This window comes from Stylophora pistillata, chromosome 2 (genome assembly GCF_964205215.1).
Source record: "Stylophora pistillata chromosome 2, jaStyPist1.2, whole genome shotgun sequence".
NCBI lineage: Eukaryota > Metazoa > Cnidaria > Anthozoa > Scleractinia > Pocilloporidae > Stylophora > Stylophora pistillata.
In genome coordinates this window covers 38,642,802-38,668,631 of record NC_142520.1, presented here as the reverse complement: position 1 = coordinate 38,668,631, position 25,830 = coordinate 38,642,802, and the positions used below count along the sequence as shown (strand labels likewise).

Below are 25,830 nucleotides of genomic sequence, written 5' to 3'. Positions count from 1 at the left end.
CGTGCACGATGCAAAACGTGTCCTCTCATTCACAAAACTGATAAAATATGGGGACCTAAACGATCCATTAAGATCACCGATCACTTCAAGTGCACTTCCGCCAATGTAATCTATTGCATAACTTGCACTTATTGCAAAAAGATATACATCGGCGAAACAGGCAGAAGACTACGTGACCGATTCCGAGAATACCTTCGAGACGTGGAAAGGAATGACAAGGACACATCGAGACCAGTCGCTAGACATTTTAATTTACCTAATCATTCTAAGCAACATATGGCAATCTCCGGTCTTTCCTTGCACTTAGGTGGCACGGAAAGCCACAAAAATCTTAAACAAAAGCTCATCTTTCAAACCGGCAGTCTAAATCCCACAGGGATCAACGAACACTAATTTATTCATGTTTTTCTCGTTGCCATGCTCCCACCAATAACGTAGCTCCATTTTCTGCCTTTAAAAGCACACACAACCCACAATTCCCCTATTCGCTCCGACGAAGGGTTAACGCTCGAAACGTCAGCTTTTGTAATCATTACGGTGGCCAATTTACCATTTCAACTTTGTTGATATATCCAAATTATTTCGTTACTCCCACCGACGCAGCCCCAAACAGTTTCTTTCGAAACTATCAGCTTTTAAACAAGATTTAGTCAAAGATGGTTAAAAAAATTATTTGATGAGGAAATGATATGAAATTATACAATAAAAAATCCACAGACATTGCTGAAGAGGGCTGTAAATTGATGCGTAGATACGAAATTTTCTGTTAATTTGAATTGCAGAAGACTTTGTTATTATTGACTCGCTAGTTGGTACTTCCAAACCTTTGTTTTATTCGTCTCCTCGTAAGTGTTCCAAGTCAAACCGTCAATGGATAGGCGCAGTTTATAGCTGGTGGTCCATTCCAAAAGTTCCTCTTCTCCTTGAGTAGCCACAGCACAAACAGACAACACTGAACCCATATCTACTTGAAGGTAGTCGGTTCTATTAAATTTAGTCTTAGGACACCACCCTCCCCGTCTTCTGGTTTCATTCAGTCGGCCGAGGTATGAAGCATAATCATCATCAAACATACTGCTTGCTGTCATTCTGGCATCTGGAATTGTGTTGTTGTCTGCCACACCAACAGGCCCACATGTGTTTCCTTTTCTATCTGGAAAAATATGATATGATAAGTATACACTTTGGGCACGTGTGGTATTACTTTTCTCTCGAATGTGATGGTTCACAAATGTAATACATTAAATACCTGTACAATTGCGTCCATTTCCAGTACATTCGGGCTTACAAGTACAAACGTACGATCCGTTGCCGTTCGCGTAGGTAGCATTCAGGTGACAAGAGTGATTTCCTTTACATTCGTCAATATTTGAGACACCATAAATATATTTTGCACTTTTTTCATTTTTGTTGCCTTAAAGTGGATAAAGAATCTCAGTCGTGCGATGCTATTAATCATTGCAAAGGATAAAACAACGGCTTCTTTTTTTTTGTGTTTTACGAGTTAGATATTGTAAACGAACATTTTATCACAATTATTTTTAACCCACCACTATAATGGCTCTGAAACAGGCAAAATGTAGATCATGGTGAAGCCTTGCATAAACATGCAAGGGGAAGGCTGCTTAAAATGCAGCACGTAGCACTTAATAGGATGATAGTTCCAGCTAACGATGCTTTGTTTAATGCTAAGGCTACTATGATGTAGCGTGCGATCGAAGTCATATTTCTGATTCATTATTCGCTCGTACCTTGGCATGATTGTCCATCACCGATGTATTCTTCCCTGCAGGTGCAGTTGTGGGAACCGTCAGTGTTGGTACAGTTTGCATTGACGTCACAGAGATGGTCTCCGTTACTGCACTCATCGATATCTTGAAGTAAAAGAGATGTCGGGGGCAATTCAATAGAAGCAATAACGCCCAAAAAAACCAAACAAGCAAGGAATAAACGAACAAAAGTATATCGCTGAAAAGTATATCAGCCGTGATATAAAAAAAAAATAGGCGACTTCGGTGAGTTTCGTAAGATAAATGCTAGCTAGAGAGGTGTTCACATGACTTGCCGTCGGTATATTGCCATTTTTATCTCATAGATGGAACAGCATTCAAAATTAAAATCCAGGAAGTAACATCTACTAAGACGATAGTTATTATATAGTTTCGCCTTGTGAGGCTAATCTGAATTACCTTGGCATGACCATCCATCTCCACCGTATCCTTCCTTGCATGTGCAATTATAAGAGCCCTTAGTGTTGGTACATTTGGCTTTCATATCACAAGCATGGCTTATATTATCGCACTCATCGATATTTATAAGTATTAGGAATGTCAAGGTAACTTTTTGGACAAAAAATGTCGCGGATGACTAGGAATTAAGTTGAGCAACCCATTTTTTTTAAAATCTCTATTGCCTTTGTGCGAAAAGAATTGAGTATTGTATACCAGCTGATGGTATACCAGCTGATATATATATATATATATATATATATATATATATATATATATATATATATATATATAAATATGGTGGTGAAAAGTTACAAGAACAACTTCATCAGGTTATTATCAAAATCTGGGCAAAAGAAAAAATACCACCTGAACTGAAAAATGCTAATATAGTTAAAATCTACAAGCGAAAGGATGATCGGTCAGAATGTGGTAACTACAGAGGAATGTCACTCTTTAGCAATGCCGGTAAGGTCCTATCAAGCGTACTTAATATGAGACTCCAGGGGATCGCAGAGAAAATCCTTCCAGAAAGTCAATCAGGATTCAGACCAAATTGGGGAACAACTGACATGATTTTCTCTTTGAGACAACTTCAAGAAAAATGCATGGAACAGAACAAACCACTATACGTGGTATTCATCGACCTCACAAAGGCATTGATACTGTTGCTAGAGAGCTGCTTTGGGATGTGTTGGCAAGATCTGGAAGTCCTCGGAAATTTATCAATATGATAAAACTAATGCATGATCAGATGACAGCAACTATGCTTGTAAACGATGATGCCTCCACACCGTTTGAAGTAAAGACAGGAGTGAAACAAGGTTTTCTAAAGGCGCCAACACTGTTTTCCATCTTTATATCAGTCGTGCTCCTCATTGCATACTCAAGACTACCGGTACAGTTGATTGAAATTGCATTTCGCTATGAGGGAAAACTCTTCAACCTGCAAAGATTACGTGCAAAAAGTAAGATCTCTAAATCTGCAATAGTTGAATTCCAGTATGTAGATGACAATGCCATAGCAGCACATACTGAGGAAGATCTACAAACTATACTGGATGCTTTTAACTATGCATATACACAACTCGGCTTAAAGATAAATGCCAAGAAAACTCAAGTTCTCTTCCAACCCTCTCCAAAAGACACATTTAAAACTCCACCTTCTATAAAAATTGGAGAAACAGTCCTGGAAAACGTGGATAACTTTACGTATCTCGGCAGCACTTTATCTTCTCATGCAAATGTGGACGCAGAAGTCAATCATCGAATACAGCAAGCCGCTGCAGCTTTCGGAAAACTCCAGTCTAGAGTGTTTCAAGACCGAGATATCAGGTTAGACACAAAAATCAAGGTGTATAAAGCCATAGTTGTATCCAACTTACTACACGGATCTGAAACATGGACAATCTACCGCAGACACATAGCAGCCTTAGAAAAGTTCCAGCAACGATGTTTACGGAAAACGATGACCATTAAGTGGCAAGATAGGAGAACTAATCTCAGTGTTTTGAAACAATCAACTATGTGTAGTGTGGAGAGTGCGTTTGTGAGACACCAGTTGAGATGGAGTGGCCATGTAGTGAGGATGGAAAACAACCGACTGCCAAAACAGATGTTTTACAGTGAACTGACAGAAGGTAAACGGGATGTAGGAGGGCAAAAGAAAAGATTCAAGGACGGGCTGAAAAATCACCTTAACCAGTGCGCTATTGACACTAAAGAACGGGAAAATCTAGCTATGGACAGAACTATTTGGAGGAAAGCAATAAGAGATGGAGTGGAAAAGTTTGAGGAAAGGTGTTCAAAAGGCATAGGGCTGAAGAGGGAAAGGAAGAAAGAAAGACAATAACAGCCACGGACAGAATTACCACTAGGCCTGTGTTGTCCAGAATGTGATAGACAATTCAAGGCTCGTATTGGCCTTTACAGCCATTACAGAACTCACCATCAGTCAATGATGTGAAATGGACACCTATCTTCTATACAGAAGGGGAGCCAACGACGACGACTTTTCCACTGAATGCCTGAAATAGACTGGTCCTAATGGAGGTGGCTTGAATTCTTATTGATATCAAAAGACTCCACTGAGGGATATCTAGAGAATAATACATGTGTCGCGACTATAAATACATTGATGTAGTTAGTGGCCACGTGATAATGACGTAACTGGAAACCTCGTGTTGTTGTTGTTTTGGTTTTGATTTAGGCGCCATTTTTCTTTGGTTTAAAGTTTTGTTAACAGGAATACAGTTCTCACACACACACACAAAAACTGTTTGGTCAGTTTAGGTGATCACTTTAGGTGACAACATGAGTGCACACGAGGCTGCAACTTGGAAAAGGTTGGAAAGTCTTCAAAAAAGAAAACAAGTTTTACAAGAAAAGGAGCTGGCTTTAGTTCCTTCCTGTTCATCCTAAACAAGACACGATACCCAGAAATTATAAAAAAAGAAAAAAAAATTGAAATTTTGCCCCTACTCTCCTTTTTGCTCCGCATTAGGTCACAGTTAACACGTGAAATAAGTACAACCGATTTTGAATCTTAAACAATCCACTGTGCTGCTATCAAATACAAAATCAATTTCTATCATTTCAATTCTTACCCACGTCACAATCGTGGCCAGTAAATCCAGACGCACATGAACATCGATATCGTTTTCTTGTAAATCCCGACTGGCAGGTGCCGTTGTTTTTGCATGGACATTGAGCGCAAAAGTTCTTAAAAAGAAAAAAAATGGGATGTCACAAGTAGTTGTCCAGTATCTTGACAGTCTTCTCTGACGTTTCGTCGAGAACTTGAGCGCACAAAAAAAAAAATCGGGTAAGGGCGTCTTTAGACAGGATTTAAAGAAAATAGTGTGGTTCCTAAGAAGAGCACCTAGTAACCCCAGTCATAGCTCGACTTTATCGTTATTTCCATAGTTGTGATCTTCTCCTGAGCTATGAAATGAATTTAATTATTTCGATTGTATTTAAACATAGTATATTTAAGCTTCGAAAAAGCAGTTGAATAAAAAATGTCTTTTCCAGTAATACCTTACAATGACCTTTTCATTTATCTTTGCCTACGAGAATTTGTATGTAAGAGGCATGGAGAGCGATCAATTTTTTACTCAAGGCCGGTGAGCATGGTTCTAAAATGACAGATTACTTGCTTTTATTAATAGAGTTGAGTGTCCACAAAGCACTCAAAGGATTTTTGTTCCTAGTAACTGCTTATTTATAAAAGCACTTATCTAAAATTATGTAAAAATAACAAATAATGGATGAAAGTAACCCTCAGCTCTCGTGAATCACTAGAAAAGGGAGAGGTGTAATTAACAGCTCGTCCATGTACCTTAGTTCCATGGTACACATAGTTTGCTGCTTCCACCAGATCTTTATCATGCTCTTGAGCCGTTGAGTTATTCAGTTCGCAGTTGTGTTCTTCTGCTCCCTTTTCTCCAAAATAAAAGTTAACACTGACACAGTTATAGTCCAGGTAGCAACTATATTCACACGTGTCCCTGTCCGTCACACTAATGTTTGTTATGGTGTGGTTAACAAGACGTTCTCCCACAAAGAACAAAGTCGATGGAAATGCTAATATACGGCATTGATCTAAAAAAATTCAAATCATTAAAAGTTAAATAGCAACCTGGGTCATGAATTCTAAAGGTCACATCTGTTGTTAAACTCGCTTTCCGAGCGCTTGGGACTTATATTGATAATTACGACGTATTCAGTGAGATACCAAGATCAAATATATATATATATATATCTTTTACTTTTTTCGAGTCAAAAAGATCTCCTGAAAAGGATTGTATGACCTCCAAAAGCCGGAAAATAAACTTTTTCGTTCTTTTATAGAAATGCAAATAATTTTCATGATGACCTCTGCTGCCCCAGCTTACATTAAACAAAGGATTGGTTTTTGTTTATTTTTTTCATCTCAAATACTTTCTGCGAAACACCTGTAAAACGCAGCTTCACAGTTGATAAAAATGGTACTGATAATTGCAAAGTGTAACTTTGACCAGCCCAAACTCCGAACAAAATTCGTGCCCAGAAAACTCAATAGCTGTCATTAATATTCAATGATAAAAGAGGCAAGAGGTTTCAATTATGAACTCCCAGCTTATGTACACTATTTCAAATCACGTCCTCCTCGCCCAACCAAAATAGCCTTAAGGTTAAAAATATTTCATTATTAAAAACGGTACGAGTTATGGCCGTAACATGCAAACTGAGCTTTCTTACACTTCTTTAAAATAGTAAGACTTATTTGAGCATTGTTGATTTAATTTTTTCTGCTTAAAATCTTTCAGAATTTTCAACTCAAAACTACACATTCTCGTCATAAATTCTAGCAAAAAATGGTCCAAGCATGCTAACTGCTACGCAGTAGTCGTAAATGAGGGAAATTCGTTCGGGTTCCGCTTCCAAGCATAAAATTTAGCACTCTTTTGGGAAGAGCTTTCGTCTTGAATTATCTCATGGCCTCACCTCAACCAACTCTTACGCTACCCTTGTGCTTTGAAGATTTCCTGCTGCGTGCATCTGTTTCCCGATATGCACGCGCCAAGCACAAACAAATTCTTCATTTTACATTGTGATTTTTTTTTCTTTGTGATTTTTGTTTGTTTGTTCGATTGTAATTGAATTGTAAGAATGTTCCAAGAAAGAGTTGTTAAATATAACTAATTTCAATATCTTCATGGTTAGACATCCATGTCATCTATCTCTTAGCCACCTGTCAAGTGAGAAGTTTTGATGTTCTCTCTCATTCACAGCCAGTATTTATTTTGCATTATTGGAAACATAATTGCTCTGCCTGCATTTCAACAACTTCCTCTATGTTTTTATTGGCTTTGAAAAACCCACTGATTAGGCTTCCAAAAATTGTGTAATACATACCACAGGAAGGGTGCTATGAAGAAAATAATATGCCTCGAACGCCGAGTTCTAAAAATTAAAAGGCATTCGTTTTGGTATATGTTTAAAACCTGTCGGCAATATGTTTTCGAGGTGTATACTACAAAAGTTTGTCTTCAGTTAAAAACAAATGATGTTAACTAAATATGACACCAGCGAATAATCGTGTATCCAAAGAGAGATTGTTATTCCACAGGAGAATATAACAAAAAAGGAAGGCAATTTTTCGAATAAAAAAGACTATTTTCCAATTTGTTAATATGTCAATTTTTGTTTCCCTCAGTGCGCGGCTAATTTCAGGCTCTTCCTTGAGTTTGTGCAAGCACCAGACATGCTTAATGGAATTTTCAAAAATATATTCATAAATTTTGGATGACCTTGTTAGAACTTAGCTGAAAAATTAAGAGCAGAAAAATAAAGGTTTCTTATCAAAAAATGAAAGCTAACATACCATCTGGGCAGAACTGAAATTGTCTGAGGGGAAGTACCACAGAGATAAGGAACAAGTGGAGAAAAACCCTCATGTCCGCACAAAATCAGCTGAAAAGAAATACTTTCGATGTTTTGGAGCTATTGAACACACCGAGGAGCTTAACAGCAGTTTGTTGACTGAGATGTACCTCCAATTTAAGGTTACAATTCCTAGAAACGTGTTAGCCAATCACATTTGGCCGTGATCTATGAAAGGTGTTTTACCGCCCGTCACAGAGACGCTGTGAGATCAATTGGTGTGTTCTGAAACAGTTAATTTGGTTAGCTTTCTCCTCAGGCAGTTATTTCCATCTTTCACTCTCTATCCTTAGGGACTCTTCTTGTACCTATTTCAGTGATTAGAAGCAGCATCAAATGAGAAAAGACATTTTTAGTTAAAATATGCGAAAATGGAAGCGCCTAAGAAAATCTTTTTTTTTTTTTTTTTAAGATTCAAATTGATATCTCTGTGGCATTTTGACCAAATTTCCTACGGCTTCAACGAGGTAAACTCTTTTGTAAAGTGTCGCTCTCACTGAAAGTTTTTTTTAGCCCGACTTGCACCTGCAATTTAAGAATTCTTTCCTCCAATTTAGTGAGTTTTTGATATGCAAATTAAGTCCAATAGAAGGTTCTCCTCTGATTTTGATAGCTGTCCACACGGGCGGTCTGGCCAGAAATCAGCTTTAGCTTGTGGCGACTCAAAAACAGGAGAATTGGAGAACAACCAAACTATGAATGTTGAATGTTCTACTAAACACTTTTTTATGGGCAAAGAAAAAAGAAAACCCTCTTTCACTGCATATCATAATTTGCTAAAGCGTGTAGGTTTAGGAACCACGTTAGAAAACCTTCGTGTCCAGGACATGTTAATAACCATCAACGCTCGTTTTCAAGGCACCGCCTCCATATGCATCAAAATACTTGTTAAAAGAAGAAATAATAAGTACGATTTAAGGGGCAATAATATGCTATCGCTACCAAAAGTAAATACCACAAAGCATGGATTGAACTCTGTTAAATATTTCGCCGTAAAACAATGGAATAGGATTTGAAACGAATTGCGCTTAAAAGCTGGCGGCAGCGAATTTAACAAACAAGTGAGGAAAATTACATTAACCATTATCGAATTACAATAACCATTATCATTTTAACTACAAATAGATCTGTGACGTAATAAGTCAATAAAGACACTTTGTTATGCCTGAAGAGCCGCAAAAGTGGTGAAACACGTAGCACAAAAGCAAAGTAAAAGAGGACTTTCGTTGTTCAATTATTTTAGTATAGAGTCTGTTCGCGTGACGTCATAGAAATGTTCGAAAACGAGGCGCCGCCATGTATGAGGAGTGATTCTTGAGATAGCGGTCAGTGAATTGGGAAAATATGCGTCTTCGGACAAAGCGATTGAGGATTCCAAGCTTATATTTTCCGCTTATGCCAATTCACTGGAAGGCAGTATTAAGAGGTATGTCAAAAAGATCTCAGGGATCGGCATGGGTCATTTGCTCGTTCCGGTGCAGAAATATACTTCGGAATGCCTTCCTCCTGTCGAAGCTTGTGATATTTTGTCATATCTTGTGCTCGAGACCAGCTTCTACACTAAGGATCAATTCAAGGATTTCCGAAGTCTATTTGCCCACAATCAAATGGTTTCTTGTTTTGTTACAGGTGTTCTTGGTCAAATAATCCAAGATAAATTTGTTGTTGTCGCTAAAGTAAGGCATTCGCAAATGATGAATGACCCCTACGTGCAGCTTTGGATCATAACAACCACAGAAGGAACTGTTGTCTCAGCGCATTGTGCAGGATGTATGGCTGGGCTGGAGAAAGCTGTTCTCATATCGCGAGTGTTGAAAGTCAAAGAGTACTTTAACCAAAAAAAAACAAACTTACCAAAGACAACGGAGACCTCATGACTCTATTAAACACGGAGACCTCATGACTCAATTAAAATTAACACAAAAAGATTCAATAATGTCTAGTGTATATTTTTGTAGTATTTACTGTAAATTTGCAGCTGTCAGCGTTTTGCTCCTGAATAAGAAGTAACTAGTCCGTGCTACAATAACGCAAATAACAATCCGGTGCAACAGAGGGATTATATATATATTATATACGCTTGAAACAATTAGAAGACATGCAAGGCTCTCCACTATGAACAAGATGTGCCACGGCCTCCTAGATGGGGATTGGGGGGATTACTTGATAACAAACAAAGAAAGGAGAACCCGAGGAAGCCATGATTTTAAACTTTTTGTACCGAAAGGACATAAAGCTATTTTTAGATTTTCTTTTTTTCCCAGGACAATAACTGAATGGAACAAACTTCCAAAAGAAACTGTTTCCAGCCAATCCCCCCGTATTTTTAAAAGCAAACTAACTTAGATTTATTTTATCGGTAGTTTGAAATAGTTTTTAACAATTTTAAATAGTTTTTAATGGTGTTGTATATTTAGTATAGCTTCACTTATTATTATCTTAGAGTTGGCATGATGTCCTAAACGATTTTGCCGACATAACGATATTTAGATTTAGATTTAGATTGTGTTCTCCTGATAATTCCAAACGCTTTACGCGATCTAATAACAAGTGTATGCAAGTTTCAATTATCTCCATCCAGATGTATCGGTTCCATATACGAAGTAAAAACGATTCTTATGGAATGGGAACTTTGAAAGAAATAATCTAGTCTTATTGACCGCAAAAAAAAACAAACAAACAAACAAACAAACGAAAATACAAACAAAAAAGGAATCCATAATTTTTTAAATAAATATCCCGATGCGAGTTTCCCATTACCTAACATTTCAATAAACTACGAGCAGTCCCTTTTTTTCGGAGAAGTCCATCGCACGAGTCAAAAAATAATCAGTGACAAATATATTGCTGTTATTGCGCCACGGGGAACTCTCCAAGTGACGTCGATGCACTGCAGGAGCTTCAGAAGTGAGGTAAGTCTTGTTACCTGTACCTTCTCTCTGAGAGCATGGTCCAGCCTCATTGTGTTCTAAAGTTTATGTTCATCTATCCCAATCTCGACTGGCCTGCCACGTGGCGCGCCTTATCTTTCTTTCATCTTGATCGCCGTGTTATCGATCTGAATTGGAAGATCGCGCACGGCGTCCTGTACACCGCCCGGCGTCTTTCCTCGTTTGGTTTGTCTATTCCCCTCTCTTGTTTTTGTGGGCCCCGGGTCGAGTCGCTCGAGCATCTGTTCTTTTATTGTCCACTTACTCAGAGTGTCCTCGCCTGGGTGCAGTCTTTGCTATTTTGTTTCTCTCCTATGTGTCCTGTCATCACTCTTCGTCATGTCCTTTTTGGCTTTAACTCTAGTGACCTTGTTTCTGTTCCGCGTGTTTTTGTCTATCTTCTCAATGTCTCTAAGTTTTGTATCTGGCAGTGTAGAAATGATTTCCGGTTTCGTGATACTCGTCCTAGCGCCGTGGCGGTGATTGCATCCATCAAGGCCCGCCTGAAGTCCTACCTACCAGTCTCCTTCAGGCGGTGCAAGTCTAACAGGCGTCGTCGCTTTTTTTATCGGCAGTGGTGTGCCCGTGGTGTCATTGCATCCGTGCATGGTGACTCCCTTCGGTTTGCTTTTTAGCTGTTTTGGTTTTTGTTGTGCCTTCCCTTGGCTGGCTAGGGGCTATGATTATTGTTTTGGTTTATTCTGGTGCCTCCCCTTGTCTGGCTAGGGGCTATGATTATCGTTTTGGTTTTTTCCAGTGCCACCCCTTGGCTGGCTAGGGGCTATTATTATCGTTTTGGTCTATTATTATTATTGTGAGTGCGTTCTTCCTTGGAGTGAGTGTGTAATTTTTAGGTGAAGTGGGGTTCGATTCCCCAGCGAGTTTGGCGTTTGGTGATCCTCGTTTCTGGTGGACCCCATCCCTAAGGCATTGCACGCCTGCCATGGGTTGGGCTTACACATGTAGGTCGGCGGGCACTGCACCTCCCTTCATCGGGGGCCCGGCCGTCCACCTTAAACATAAAAAAAAAAAAACTGAGGAGACCCTTGAAATACTTGATAATAACTCGGAACAATTGGTATCTCTTGAACGTAAGACATATGTTAAATACCTAGGTGTTCTAATTGACGGTAATCTCTCCTGGAAGCACCATATTAACTACATTTCCACGAAAATAAGCAAAGGTATCGGTATTGTTGCAAGGCTAAGACACTTGGTACCGCTCACTACTCTTATAAACATTTACCGCTCGCTCATTGAACCGTATATTTCCTATGGTCTCGTTGGTTGGGGCCAAGCCGCGAATACTCATCTAAAGAAAATCGTCATTTTATAAAACCGGGTTCTTCGTCTAATGTACTTTTCCGATTATACATCTCACAGTGCTCCTCTTTTTAGTAGTTCGGGAATTCTACCGATAAAAATGCTTTACTTCAAATTGGTTGCCTCTCTGTTACATGACATCAAAAGTCGCTGTGTTTCTTCCAATATTTCTGAACTTTTTACTCACTCTGAACAGGTTCATTCCTACTCTACTCGTTTCTCAGTAGCTGAAAGCTTTTATATAAAACAGGCGAGAACAAATCATCAGTTGTTTTCCTTTTCCAGAGTTGGTGCGAAAATATGGAATGGCACCCCCCCCCTGAAGTTCGTAAGCTAAGGAAAGCACCTTTTAAACGTGAGCTAACTCACTTGCTTTTGAAAATTCTTGAGATTGAGGAGATGAATGTTGACTTGCGCTACCTTGACCTTTCTAGCTTATATTTGTATTTCAACTGATTAGCTTTCTCTTTGACCTGTTAAAAACTCCCTTGTGTGACTGGCCTAGTTAAAACCTAGTTAAAACATGATTATCACTACTATTATTTATTATTTATTTTTATTTGCTCATTTATTTATTTATTTCATTGTTGCGTGTGTGTGTGCGTGCGTGTGTGTGCGTGTGTGTGTGTGTGTGTGTGTGTGTGTGTGTGTGTGTATGTGAGAGCCTATACAGTGTCTGTTTAGGTAGCCAGCCTGGAATAGCTTTGCTAACTGCGGGCTACAAAAGCCTTTATTTCTTTAATTTAAAAAAAAAAAATAAAGTCAATGTTGTTATTGTTGCGGATTTCGATTTCTTTAATTTATTGAAGATAATCATAAAAGCAACTTCAGCCACTTTAATATCCTGAAAGAAAACAAGGTCCTTGGCGAGCAGCTCACCGGCCTCCATGCTGACTGGTCCGTGACTCAGAGTCAAAGGTCTGATCAGAGTATTTAGCTGTCACAATTTAACTTTGGCATTGTCTTAGCAGAACAGATAAGAGCCCTTTTTGTGTCCCAAGCCTATAGATCACGGTTAAAACATGCCGGGTACAACGCACGTTACTTGGTAGTCACGTTTCGCGGTATAATCAGGCTATCCTCAAATGTCATGACACATCTAGGCTTAGCTAGGCCGTTCCCGCCACCGAATCATTATACAACTGTGAGTATTGTGCGAGAGAGTCCTAATTTAACACTGTTAACCCACAAGCAGCACGGATCCTCGCGCCAGGAAATATTTTCATTGTTAACTTTAATTAATTTCACATTTGAAGCTAAACGCCTCTCCTTCACTTGCTCGTGGAGTCCTCCCGCTTTACCTTGACAGACCTATGGATCATTTTAGGCTTTCCCGGTGAGGATTTTTTATCCAGAGCAAAGCTCGTCATGAGGATTCAACTTTGACCTGTGATGGGTAACAATCAATTTCGACGCAAAACTGAAAAAATTAAAGTTATATTTAAAGTTTATATTCCACGATGATTCCTGATAAAGTCCAGTAATTCTCTTTAATAGGTTTTTAATCTAAAATATACAAAAAAAACTAGCATTGTTAACAATACTTATGTTACTTATATTGACCTATGTGCAACACAAAAGCAACTTGAAGAAACTAACATTGCCTTTAGTGTTTTAATACATGTATGCTCTGGTGGTATATTTTCTAACAGCGATATTCAAGATCAACCCAGCTTGAAAGATCATCGTTTTAAAACAGACTACTATTCTAAATTACAATCGCATCAGGTTCTGAGTATTCCCAAATTATGAACAGTTTTATCCCGATTTCTCTGGCCTGCATCATGTAAGGTTCATTTTCATGAAGATTTGAAGTGAATTAAATCTAAATTTTTGTGTTGGCGATTTGAGAATTAGCTACCAATCATAATGATTAAATTACTGATAGATCTGAAGATATTTCTAATTCAATTTGCATGCTACTATGCAGTGCCGTTGTTGCTGAAAGAAACATCAGGTTTCAGGCCGGGGGTTGATGAATGAATTCCTTATTTATATTGCGCCCATTCTATACAATATTCAAAGGCGCAGTACCCCCCAATCAATTTGATAGACACTACACAAAGATAGACCACAACACCAGGCACTACGTGCCCTACTCTTTTCGAACAGTGTGTGAGTTCTTTAACGTCCCACAAATTTTTTTTATCACATACAAGGGCCTTGTGAGACGGGACCTCCATTTATCGTCCCTATCCGAGAAGACTAGAAAGTCTAACCATTTGCAGATATTATTACAAAAGCAGCACTTTCTTCTCAGTTATTTAAAGACCGTGCGTGTTGGTCCGGCCGGAGTTGAACTCACGACCTCCCGCACAACAGTCCGGCGCTCTACCCATTGAGCTAACCGGGAGGCGGTTCGTATTTTCTTTTTTTTTTCTCCTTTGTTTGTTTTTTCTTTGGTCGTTTTTCTTTTTATTATCTTATTTGACATTATTTGTAATTGTCGACCCAAGAGTTATCCCTGCTAAAGTTAAAACTTAACTTAGTTTGAAAGTTGTTCTCAGTTTTCGTTTGTTGCGATATTTCTATTTCTAAGATAATCATCACAAGTGATTCCAGACGAAATGGTGCAAAACCTTTCAAAGTACATATTAATTAGCATATATAGCACCACCCTCTACCTTTCTCCATGGGAATTTCGCATGTCATCTGATACGTTTTAATTCATTAATTATTACCAAGTGCTTCAAAAAGCTGATCTTAGATAGTAAATGAACGTTAAGTGCAACCTTTTTTCTCATTATAAATATCATATATTATTTGTGGAGACATGGTATCCAGGGCAAATTGCGACTCTACCAATGCTTAAGAATGGCTGCCTGTTAGGATCGAGAATCGTCCGTCAGCGACCATTTTGGTGAATTGCTCATATTTTGCCCAACGATACCCTTTGGTAAACTGTTTTCAAAAATCAACTTTAAACGTTACGACGAATGTTATTTTTTCAGAAATTTGCGAAAATTTGAAAACGCGGCTTAAGTGCGGTTTTCCGCATGGCAAATTGTCCAAAATTCACTGCAAAACCCAAGCTCCGTTGAAGGCTTAAAATAAATTCAGTTAACACCAAACTTTACATGTGTTAAGAAAAAGTCTTCCCATTCATTTGTGTTATGTTAGATTTTTCCGTACACAGCTATGTTGTAATTTTTTTTTTGGCCCTTAAGCAACACCCTCAAAAAATGCTGTACACGGGGCGAAAAATTGGTAAAATTTAATGCGATAAAAGTATACCTGGTACATAATGTTTTAACTTTTTAACTAGATATTCATAATAAAATGTCCGTCTTCAATACCTGAGTAAAATTTGGTGCTTTGAATCGGAACGCCTCCTTTTGGAAATACCACGAATATTTGTGTCCTGAGCGAACAGAAGATATGTGTTGTGTAAACAAACGCTAATCTAATTATTCCCTTCCAGGTAGAAAAAGGTTTTGAAATCAACTTTAATTTTGGAAATTTTGGCTGGTATGCCACAAGATATTAGGCAAAAGGGAAATCATACATTTAGAGTTGCGTGAGAGCAAAGAGAAAATAAAATCAGTGTCAAAAATGTACATACAGTTGTTACGTCGATCACCATTAGGCAAGTTATGACCTCAGCTGTAGGAAAACTATGATATCTCTTGCTCAGTTTGTTGAATGACTCTTAAACAATTCAATGGTTGTTTTTCACATATATAGAGATAATATGTATATATTGATCAATAATTCCTGAGAATGCAGGGGGAGAACAGTATTCTGTACAAGCATTTCAGTGTACCAATGCGAATTATTTCTATTTATCATAACCGACGTCCGATCCCAGCAAACACGCACCACATGAGACCCTAAATGGGCTGTCATAAATATACCAAAGACTGAAAAAAACGAAAACTTCATTCAAGGTCTGATAACCACACGATAACACTTCTACACTTCAATCTCAGATTTACTACAAAGGGCAAAGGATAGTACGTCAGTATACCCAGTATACTGTGGGAAACGTAGATTCTCGTATTTCTCTGAAAGAAGGCTGGGCTGTCAGAGTAATAAAGAAGGCTTACAGATTCAACGAAAAACAAAAGTCGTACCTTCTGTCTAAATTTCGAATAGGGCAGACGACAGGCCACAAGCTTGACGCTGAGGTAGTTGCTCGAGATATGCGGCGTGCCCGGGGCACCGATGGTGCACGACTTTTCAAGTCATCGGAATTCCTCACAACTACTCAGATCACCTCTTTCTTCTCAAGACAGAGTGTGTTAGTACGCCAATGAGATGCTGATGACGCTGATATCCGAGAAGCTCAGGAGGAGAGTAATTTTAGCGAGGCAAAGGAGACTGTCACGTCAATACAACTTGACCATCCCCTGATCTACGATCAGTACGATCTTTCTGAAATGGTGCTAAAGGACTCTTTGAAAATCTTGAGGTTACCCACGTTGCAACAAATGTGTGAAGATCTTGGCCTCAATATACCATCAAAGTCCATTCATAAAAAAACCCCGTACTTGGCTCTACTGAAAGAGATCGTCAGCAAATGTACTTGCCAAAAGTCACCATAATGCTGACTTTACTTGAATGTGAGAAGGTGGTAATGTAATGTGTACTTCACTTGCAGATTTTTCAGCCCAAAAATGTTTTGGAGAACCTTATCAAACATCTTGAAAAATTTTTGACCTGTCTCTTTACATTTTACAAGCTAGAAGTCATTACAACGGAGACCCAATTTAATTTACATATTTAACAACTCAATATGGTTAAGTATGATGCACAATCTTCACAGTAGAGAGCGCTATTTATGCAATAGCGAAAATCAGACCTGAAAAAGATGACGCCTGTACGGGATTCGAACCACTGCCCTCTGCGATACTAGTGCAGCGCTCTACCAATTGAGCTAACAAGCCAACGGGGAGCAGGCTGCTAAGTTGATTCGTAATAAACTCGTGATGATAAATCAGATACAATGAATATATGAAAGTTCATATATTTTGGACTGTTCCCCCTAGTAATTTATTATAAACCTGTAATTTATTCCATCCTAACCCTAACCCCAACCCTAACCCTAATCGTAATTTAACCCTAACTCCAACCTTACCGTAATTTATCCCTAACCCTAACCCCTAAGGGGTTAGGGTTAGGATAAGTAAAAATTTTTCTAAGCTCTTCCATCCAGTAATTTATTATAACCCTGTAATTTATTCCATCCTAACCCTAACGGGTTTATTACGAATCAACTTAACGGCCTGCTCCCAGTTGGCTTGTTAGCTCAATTGGTAGAGCGCTACATTAGTATCGCAGAGGTCAGTGGTTCGAGTCCCGTACAGGCCTGATCTTTTTCAGGTCTGATTTTCGCTATTGCATAAATAGCGCTCTCTACTGTGAAGATCATACATCATACTTATCTAATACCGCAGTTCAAAATATATGAACTTTCATATATTCATCGTATCAATATGGTTAAATTACCTAGTTATTTGTTTACACAGTCCATCATTTTGCTCGCTCAGGTCACGAACACTTCTGACATTTTCGAAAGAAAGCAATACGATTCAGAGCCTCAAAAATTGCACAGTGAATGGAAATAGCAATGTTTGACGAATATATTGTTAAAAATCCAAAGTGTCAGGTAGCAGCTACATTTTTTTCGCGCGAAATATCACCGTTTTTCAACGCCATTTTGCATGGTCTGTAAGGTTGTTCTTTTAAGGGCTTAAGTAATCCCAAAATCGATGTGCCCGAAAAAATTTACTCACCAGAATTGAATAAGAATAGCTTTCCTTACAACGTGTGAAGTTTGGTGTTGATTGATTTCATTTTAAGTCTTGAGCGGAGCTTGGTTTTCGCAGTTAATTTTTGACTGTCCGACATGCGGAGACTGAACTCAGGTAACCTAAAACCGCGTTTTCAGATTTTCGTAAATTTATGAAAAGTTAAGAATCGCTGGAACTTAAAAACATGGTTTTTGAAAAGGGTTTACTGAAAGGTTTCTTTGGGCGAAATATTAGCAATTCACCAAAATGGTTAAAAGAGTCATTCAACAAAATGAGCAAGAGATATCATAGTTTTCCTACAGCTGAGGTAGTAATTTGCAGAATGGTGATCGATGTAACAACCGTATGTACATTTTCGACACTGATTTTATTTTACTCTCTGCTCTCACGCAACTCTGAAAGTATGATTTCCCTTTTCCCTAATATCTTGTGACATAACAGCAAAAAATTTGCAAAATTAAAGTTGATTTCAAAACCTTTTTCTACCCTGGCAGGGGATAATTAGATTAGCATTTGTTTACACAACAGATATCTTTGCTCGCTCAGGACACAAACATTTGTGGTATTTTCAAAAGGAAGCGTTCCGATTCAAAGCCTCAAATTTTACTCAGGTATTGAATAAGGACATTTTATTACGAATATCTAGTTTAAAATTTAAAAAAATTATGTACCAGGTACACTTTTATCGCGTTAAATTTTATCTATTTTTCGCCCCATGTACAGCACTTTTTGAGGGTGTTGCTTAAGGGACAAAACAAAATCACAATATAACTGTGTACGGAAAAAATTAACATAACAAAATGAATGGGAAGACTTTTTCTTAAATCGTGTGAAGTTTGGTGTTAATTGAATTAATTTTAAGCCTTCAACGGAGCTTGGGTTTTACGCAGTGAGTTTTGGACAATTTGCCATGCGGAAAACCGCACTTAAACCGCGTTTTCAAATTTTCGCAAATTTCTGAAAAATGAACACTCGTCGGAACTTTTAAACTTGATTTTTGAAAACAGTTTACCAAAGGGTATCGTTGAGCAAAGTATGAGCAACTCACCAAAATGGTCGCTGACGGACGATTCTCGATCCTTACAGGCAGCCATTCTTAAGTGCTGCTTGTTTTCATCAGGCAACGACGTTTGAATAGCTACCCGTCGCTAATGTTGTGGTATAGTGACTTGTTACTGATATGTCTTAGAGCACTGTTGTTGATACATTAATGCTCCAAGATGGCGTTGCTCTGCCACAGATCTGTTTTGTTATTGGCTGGACTGACTACTCCGCCTTTAAGTTGCAGGTATTCGCGCTTACTCTCGATTCCTCTGTATCTTCTGATATTGTTTGCATAAGCTATCAACTTATCGGAAAATTGAGAAAACTCACACCGATAGCAACAATAATGCAGAATTAATAAGCGACAGTGACTAAACACAACTTTTAACACAGTTCTGGAATACCTTTTCCACTTCACGTTTATCCTGTGTAACTGTTTTATTATGCTGCAGCGAAAGGTGTGTAGAGATTAGATTTAAAAAGTTTTTTTTAGTTTTTTGGTGATGTTTATTTTCCTACTGTACACCATGCGTACATACTTTTTTTCCAATAGAAATCTTTCATGCATTACTTAAGCACGTATATTTCCACCCTTAAACAGGGATGGTTATGGTGTGAGACAGGATAAAACCGAACGTATCTGGCTTTGAAGTCAGTTCTAAGTGAATGCCTCACGATGCTTGTTCTATCTGAGTTTCCTTGAAAGACCTAGAATAAAGAAAACCGAAAAAAAAAAAAAAAAGAAACTGAGCACCTTGTTGTAGTCCACCAATTCTAAATTCCATTTAAACAAGGAGGTACTTGTAGGTGAAGGAGGGGAGGGAGGGGATGGAGGGGGCATCTGACCATGTCTCAACAGCTCACATCATTAACATCATGTTGTGCTTTTTTGTTGCGGCCGGAATTTTCTAAACGGAGTAAAATTTTCTGTCACTTTTCTTGTTTTGATCGCTCGTTCATACACCCTCCTATACTCATAGAAAATGTTAAAGATGGCACGAATTCCTTAGCTTTATATCTGCTTGCAAACTATCCGTATTCGCCACAAACTCTTTGATTTTTTTACTAAAAAATGTCAATTGTAGTGCTCTCCAAACCTTTTAGACATGTAGTTCTTTTTTAATGCATTTAACAGATGGCTATTTTGTTTCTCCAGCTGTGCAATATTTCTGGTTCACTGGTCACAAGACTTTCTGTCCCACCGTAAAATAACCATATGCATACTGTACTCGTGAATAACAACAATTCACACTCTTGCTTGCAGTGATACAATGTTGTAACTCACTCACGTTATTCACAGACCAAATTGGATTCCCCTTGCCCTATAACCATTACTGATAGTCGTTGATCAAATCAACGCTTTATTTACTGGTACTTCCAAACCTTTGTCTTATTCGTCTCCTCGTAAGTGTTCCAAGTTAAACCGTCAATGGATAGGCGCAGTTTATAGCTGGTGGTCCATTCCGGAAATCGCACTTCTCCTTGAGTAGCCACAGCACAAACAGACAGCACTGAACCCATATCTACTTGAAGGTAGTCGGTTCTATTAAATTTATTCCTAGGACACCACCCTCCCCGTCCTCTGGTTTCACTCAGTCGGCCGAAGTATGAAGCATAAGAATCATCATACACACTGCTTGCTGTCATTCTGGCATCTGGAATTGTGTTGCGGTCTGCTACACCAACAGGCCCACATGTGTTTCCTTTTCTATCTGGAAAAGTATGATATGATAAGTATACACTTTGGGCACGTATAATATTACTTTTCTCTCGAATGTGATGGTTCACAAATGTAATACATTAAATACCTGTACAATTGCTTCCATTTCCAGTACATTCGGGCTTACAAGTACAAACGTATGATCCGTTGCCGTTCGCGTAGGTAGCATTCAGGTGACAAGAGTGATTTCCTTTACATTCGTCAATACTTGAGACACCATAAATATATTTTGCACTTTTTTCATTTTTGTTGCCTTAAAGTGGATAAAGAATGTGAATCGTGCGATGCTATTAATCATTGCAAAGGATAAAACAACGGTTTCTCCTTTTTGTGTTTTACGAGTTAGATATTGTAAACGAACATTTCATCACAATTATTTTTAACCCACCACTATAATGGCTCTGAAACAGGCAAAATGTAGATCACGGTGAACCCTTGCATAAACAGGCATGGGTAAGGCTGCTTAAAATGCAACACGTAGCACTTAATAGGATAATAGGGACTTTAAGCAGTCAGGACGGCAACGCCACGGAAGACGTCGATTAAAAAATGAGTTTCTACTTTTAGTTAGAATTTCGAAAATGGATGGATGTGTTTACCGTCTCATAGGGACCTCAAACGCAACATAACGCATAAAAGTAGCGTTGAGTTCAAAATGTAAATTGAAATAATTTTCCGCCGCGGTTTAGCTTCACAGACGACGCAAATTTTGGTGATTTCACGTTGTTGTATTGCAAAGGACGGCTAAGAAATGTACAAAGTTTGAAAACGCACATGCTGGGCTATTGTTCTGCAAATTGGATCTATTGTTTTTCCACGTTCTCGTTGCCGTAGCCGTCATGGTTTGCTTAAAGTCCCTAATAGTTCCTGCTAACGATGCTTTGTTTAAGGCTAAGGCTACTATAATGTAGCGTGCGATCGAAGTCATATTTCTGATTCATTATTCGCTCGTACCTTGGCATGACTGTCCATCTCCGATGTATTCTTCCCTGCAGGTGCAGTTGTGGGAACCGTCAGTGTTGGTACAGTTCGCATGGACGTCACAGAGATGGTCTCCGTTACTGCACTCATCGATATCTGGAAGTAAAAGGGATGTCGTGGCAATTCAATAGAAGCAAAAAACCAAAAAAACAAACAAACAAACAAACAAAGGAATAAACGAACAAAATTATATCGCTAAAAAGTATATCAGCCGTGATATACGAACAAAATAGGCGATTTCGGTGAGTTTCGTAAAATTAATGCTAGCTAGAGAAGTGTCCACATGACTTGTCATCGGTATATTGCCATTATCATCTCATAGATGGAACAGCATTCAAAAATCCAAGAAGTAACAGCTACTAAGGCGATAGTAATTATATAGTTTCGGCTAGTGAGGCTAATCTGAATTACCCTCGCATGACCATCCATCTCCACCGTATCCTTCCTTGCATGTGCGATTATAAGGTGGTGCAGTTACGAGAGCCCTTAGTATTGGTGCAGTTGGCTTTCATATCACAAGCATGGTTTACATTACCGCACTCATCGATAACTTCAACGTAACTCTTTGGACAAAAAAATATCGTGGATGACTAGGAATTAAGTTAAGCAAACCAGGTTTTTTCTTTTTTTTTTTTTTTTTTTGTCTTCTTTTTAAATCTCTATTGTCTTTGAGCGAAAAGAATTGAGTATTGCACCTCGAGATGACGGTAAGCTTTCTTTTTATCTGAACATGTGTCCATCTCTAGTAAATCCATCTTTGCAGGTGCAATTGTAAGACCCAAAGCATTGGAGCAGTACGCATTTTCGTCACAGAAGTTATTGCCACCTTCGCATTCATCGATATCGAATTAGATTTGTCGAAAGAAAACATTGCAAGTAGAAAACATTTAAACAAAAAGGAAGTTTTAAGGCGAAACAAACTTTGTATAAACTGATTCTGCTCTTTGTATACTGACTTAACTCCCAAGTTCAAAGTAAAATAACAATGTATCAGTTATTAAAATGTTTCATTCACAAGTCAGGAACATAACCCTAGAGGTCCTGACGGCTGCATAAACTAAAACTAGTCTAACTGATATATTTTCGAATTCCCTGGTAACTTGGCTGAATGGCGCGGCATTGTAGTCAACGCGTCTTGCTGGAATATTTTGATCAATATTTTATAACACAGAGATTCAATTCACCTGTACAATTTTGTCCATTTCCAGTATATCCAGGGTAACATTCACATAAATGTGATCCAATGTTGTTTGCGCAGCTAGCGTTCACGTGACAAGAATTGTTTCCTTTACACTCGTCAATATCTGTAAGATCATAAACATAAGAAAAAAATACGTAAGATGCACGATCCTCGCAGTAGAGAGCGCTATTTATGCAATAGCGAAAATCAGACCTGAGAAAAATCAGGCCTGTACGGGATTCGAACCACTGACCTCTGCGATACATATATTCATCGTATAAGAAAAAAAATTGAGTTCTAGATGCATGCACCAGATTTTTTTACGATTCCCTCGACTTCACATCCGTGGTTCTTCCCCATTAGTAATCATCTAGTCTGTCTTCTACCAGTTGATATATTTCATGACTAATACATTTGTTTCATTAAAAGTTTTTATCACGGAATGTTTATTTAATACATTTCTGTCATTGTCAACATTGTCTTCAGGCCCACACTCATCGCTATTTTCTGTAAGGCATGCTAGTAAAACAAGTCTTGCAAAGATGATAGTACTTATCTTTCTGATATCAGGGGTTTCAAAAAGAAAGGAATCTAGTACCTATACAGTTGCGTCCATTTCCTGTAAATTCAGGGTGACAAGTACAGGTATACTATATGTTGTTCATATTTTTCAGCAGAGTTTTTTTACCAGATCTATCAACACAACAGCTTTGAAACAAGCCGGATGTAGATCATGGTAACTGTACGAAAACTTACATGGGTACTGCTGTATAAGGTTATGAGACGATACACCAAAAAAAAAAATGCTGAAGCATTTATCCACTAGACCATCTTCAAAGTTACCTGAACATGAGTGTCCATCGCCGGTGTATCCCACTTTACATGTGCAGTTGTAAGAACCATATGTGTTAGTACAATTTGCATTCACGTCGCAGTCGCTGATGTTATATTTACATTCATCCATATCTAGAGTTTAGAAAGAGAAGCAGTGACTAAGTTAGAGCAACTTAATTACGAGAGGCATCCACACTGGAACGGATCCAAACCAAATATTACGATGGAGATATTAATGAAAGCACATGCATAATTCATAATACTTTCATGGTACGGATAACTATTCATAAAATAAAGTAACTCAAAAAGTAACCACTGTGATAACGACAGTATAGTTTATAATACTTTCGTGATACTGACAACTCCGTGCAAAATAAAACAATTCAAACAAAACTTATGGGACTTACCTTCGTTAACCATGTCGCAATAAATCAGTTGTGCCTTCCCTTTCTCTGTTGGATCCAGCCAATACTTGCCGCTTATGGTGTGTTTCCCTTCACTCGCTTTTATTTCTTGACAAGACATCGCCGGTAATTCAGGGATAGAGCCTAAGAGAGCTGCAATGATATATATACTTATTGACTAAGTGAGAGGGCCGCACGGAAAAATATTTGGTTCGAGGTCATGACGTAAGGACCAAGTGCAGCGAGGTCCGTGCCTTATGACCGCCCCGACCAAACTCAGTCAATAAGCATTTTATAATATGACGACTTAGTGTTGAATATTTCAACCTAAAATAGGACGCGATAGACGAGCACACAGCCACACAAGCACAAAAAATAGTCAGCAATTAAAATTATTTCTTTATTTTTCAAGTCAGAACAAGAAATTCGCAGTTCCTTGAAAAACGAGACCTTTTTTCTCATTTCTCTTTCTTTTAAGTTTTTTCAACAAAGATACGCGAGGGCAGCAAGGCGGCTTTTTTTCCGTACCGACGCACGTCAACCCGTCCGGCCATGCACCCGTCAGCTTTTAGTATGGTTTTCTATGGAATTGCGCGAGCGGGGTCGGACGGGTCATATGATAAAGACAATTATTTTATTTTCTTCATATTCTAAGTGTTATCAAGTGAGAAGAAACCGAAATACATAGACTTTTGATTTCTTACCTCTGCCGTTTAATCGCCGGATGTAAAACCATCCAGGGGCTGAAAGGAAATTCTCTGGTCTCGCCTCCTTGGTGCGGTTATTGAGTTCACATATCTGGTATTTTCGATCGTAATTATAGCTTTGGCACCTGATCTCTTGTCCACATTTTACATGGCAGAGGTGAGGAGCCGCCACTGACCATCTTTTAAAGACAGAGCGCTTGAGAGCCATTCCTTCTATGCTTACTTCTGTCCCGCATTGATCAATAGCTGTGACAAGCTCCATGACAGAGGTGAAAAGGGCAAATCTCAAATGGCGGAACAGCCACCACATACTTCTTTTCTTGTGCTGAATCTGAAAACATTGAAAGTGAGACCACGTAAGAACATTGTGAGAGCTTATCTTGAAAGGAAAAAATGTCGTTTTTCTCTAAAAAGATTGATTATGTACTAGATAGAGACATATAGCAATCATATCTCATCCACATTAAACTATTGCTTCACAGTTTTATTTTGTAAGAACAAAATTTACACAATGTTAAGAAGAACAGAAAAACGCTTATTGACCTTTATTCAAATATTTGAGTTTTAAAGGATCTTTCAGCGTCTGTCGAATTATGAATTTGATATGCTTCACCCATGATATTGTAATCCTTTTTTGATGTAATAACTCTTTATTGTGTTCTCCTGATGAATTCCAAACGCTTTACGCGACCTAAGAATAATGTATATACAAGTATGAAAAATATCCACCCAGAAATGTTGGTTCTAAATGCTAAGTAAAAAGATTCTTATGTAAAGAAAACTTTGAAAGAAATGATCTGGTCATATTGACCGAGAAAAAAAAACTTTTAAACTGAAATCCAGAAGCTCCTGATTACAGGTATTCTCCGTTTTTTAAATAAAAATCCTGAAGCGTTTTACCCGTCATCTAACAGACTACGAACAGTTCCTCCTATTCGGCGATTCCTCTCGCGCAAGTCAAAAAAATACCAGTGAAAAAGAATTGCTGAAAGCTGACGTCATGCTGCAAAGTCAAATTCGTGCCGGAAAAAAATTGAAGGCGTGCCAGAATGATAAAGTCTTACAAGAAAATTGAAGGTGTGCCAGAAAGTTGAAGTCGTGCCGAAAAAATTGAAGGCGTGCCTGAAAGTTGCCACAGGGTGACCAAACGTGCGCAACACTTCGCGCACAACACTGTCGCAAGTGGTTGCATTCAAATGTTGCATGAGTTTGGCCGGGCCACAAGACAAATGTGAGCAAAATAAATATGTACCAGGCAGGTGAAAACCGCAATGATTGTTGTCAGTAGAATGTTCTTAT

The 25,830-nt window shown here is 38.4% G+C and overlaps 1 protein-coding gene across 1 annotated transcript in view; it reads right to left on the bottom strand.

Moving 5' to 3' along the window:
* LOC111318843 (uncharacterized) overlaps positions 1-25,262 on the bottom strand; it is a 77,103-nt gene extending 51,841 nt beyond the window's left edge. Inside the window, exons 1-5 of the mRNA XM_088749474.1 lie at positions 24,529-25,262; positions 23,828-23,977; positions 23,430-23,552; positions 21,380-21,502; positions 1,752-1,874 (exon numbers count right to left, since the gene is read on the bottom strand). Coding sequence (XP_088605600.1) covers positions 1,752-1,874; positions 21,380-21,502; positions 23,430-23,552; positions 23,828-23,977; positions 24,529-24,841 — 832 coding nt within the window. The 5' untranslated portion in view covers positions 24,842-25,262. The remainder of the gene's footprint in view (positions 1-1,751; positions 1,875-21,379; positions 21,503-23,429; positions 23,553-23,827; positions 23,978-24,528) is intronic.
* Between the last annotated feature and the right edge of the window lie 568 nt (positions 25,263-25,830).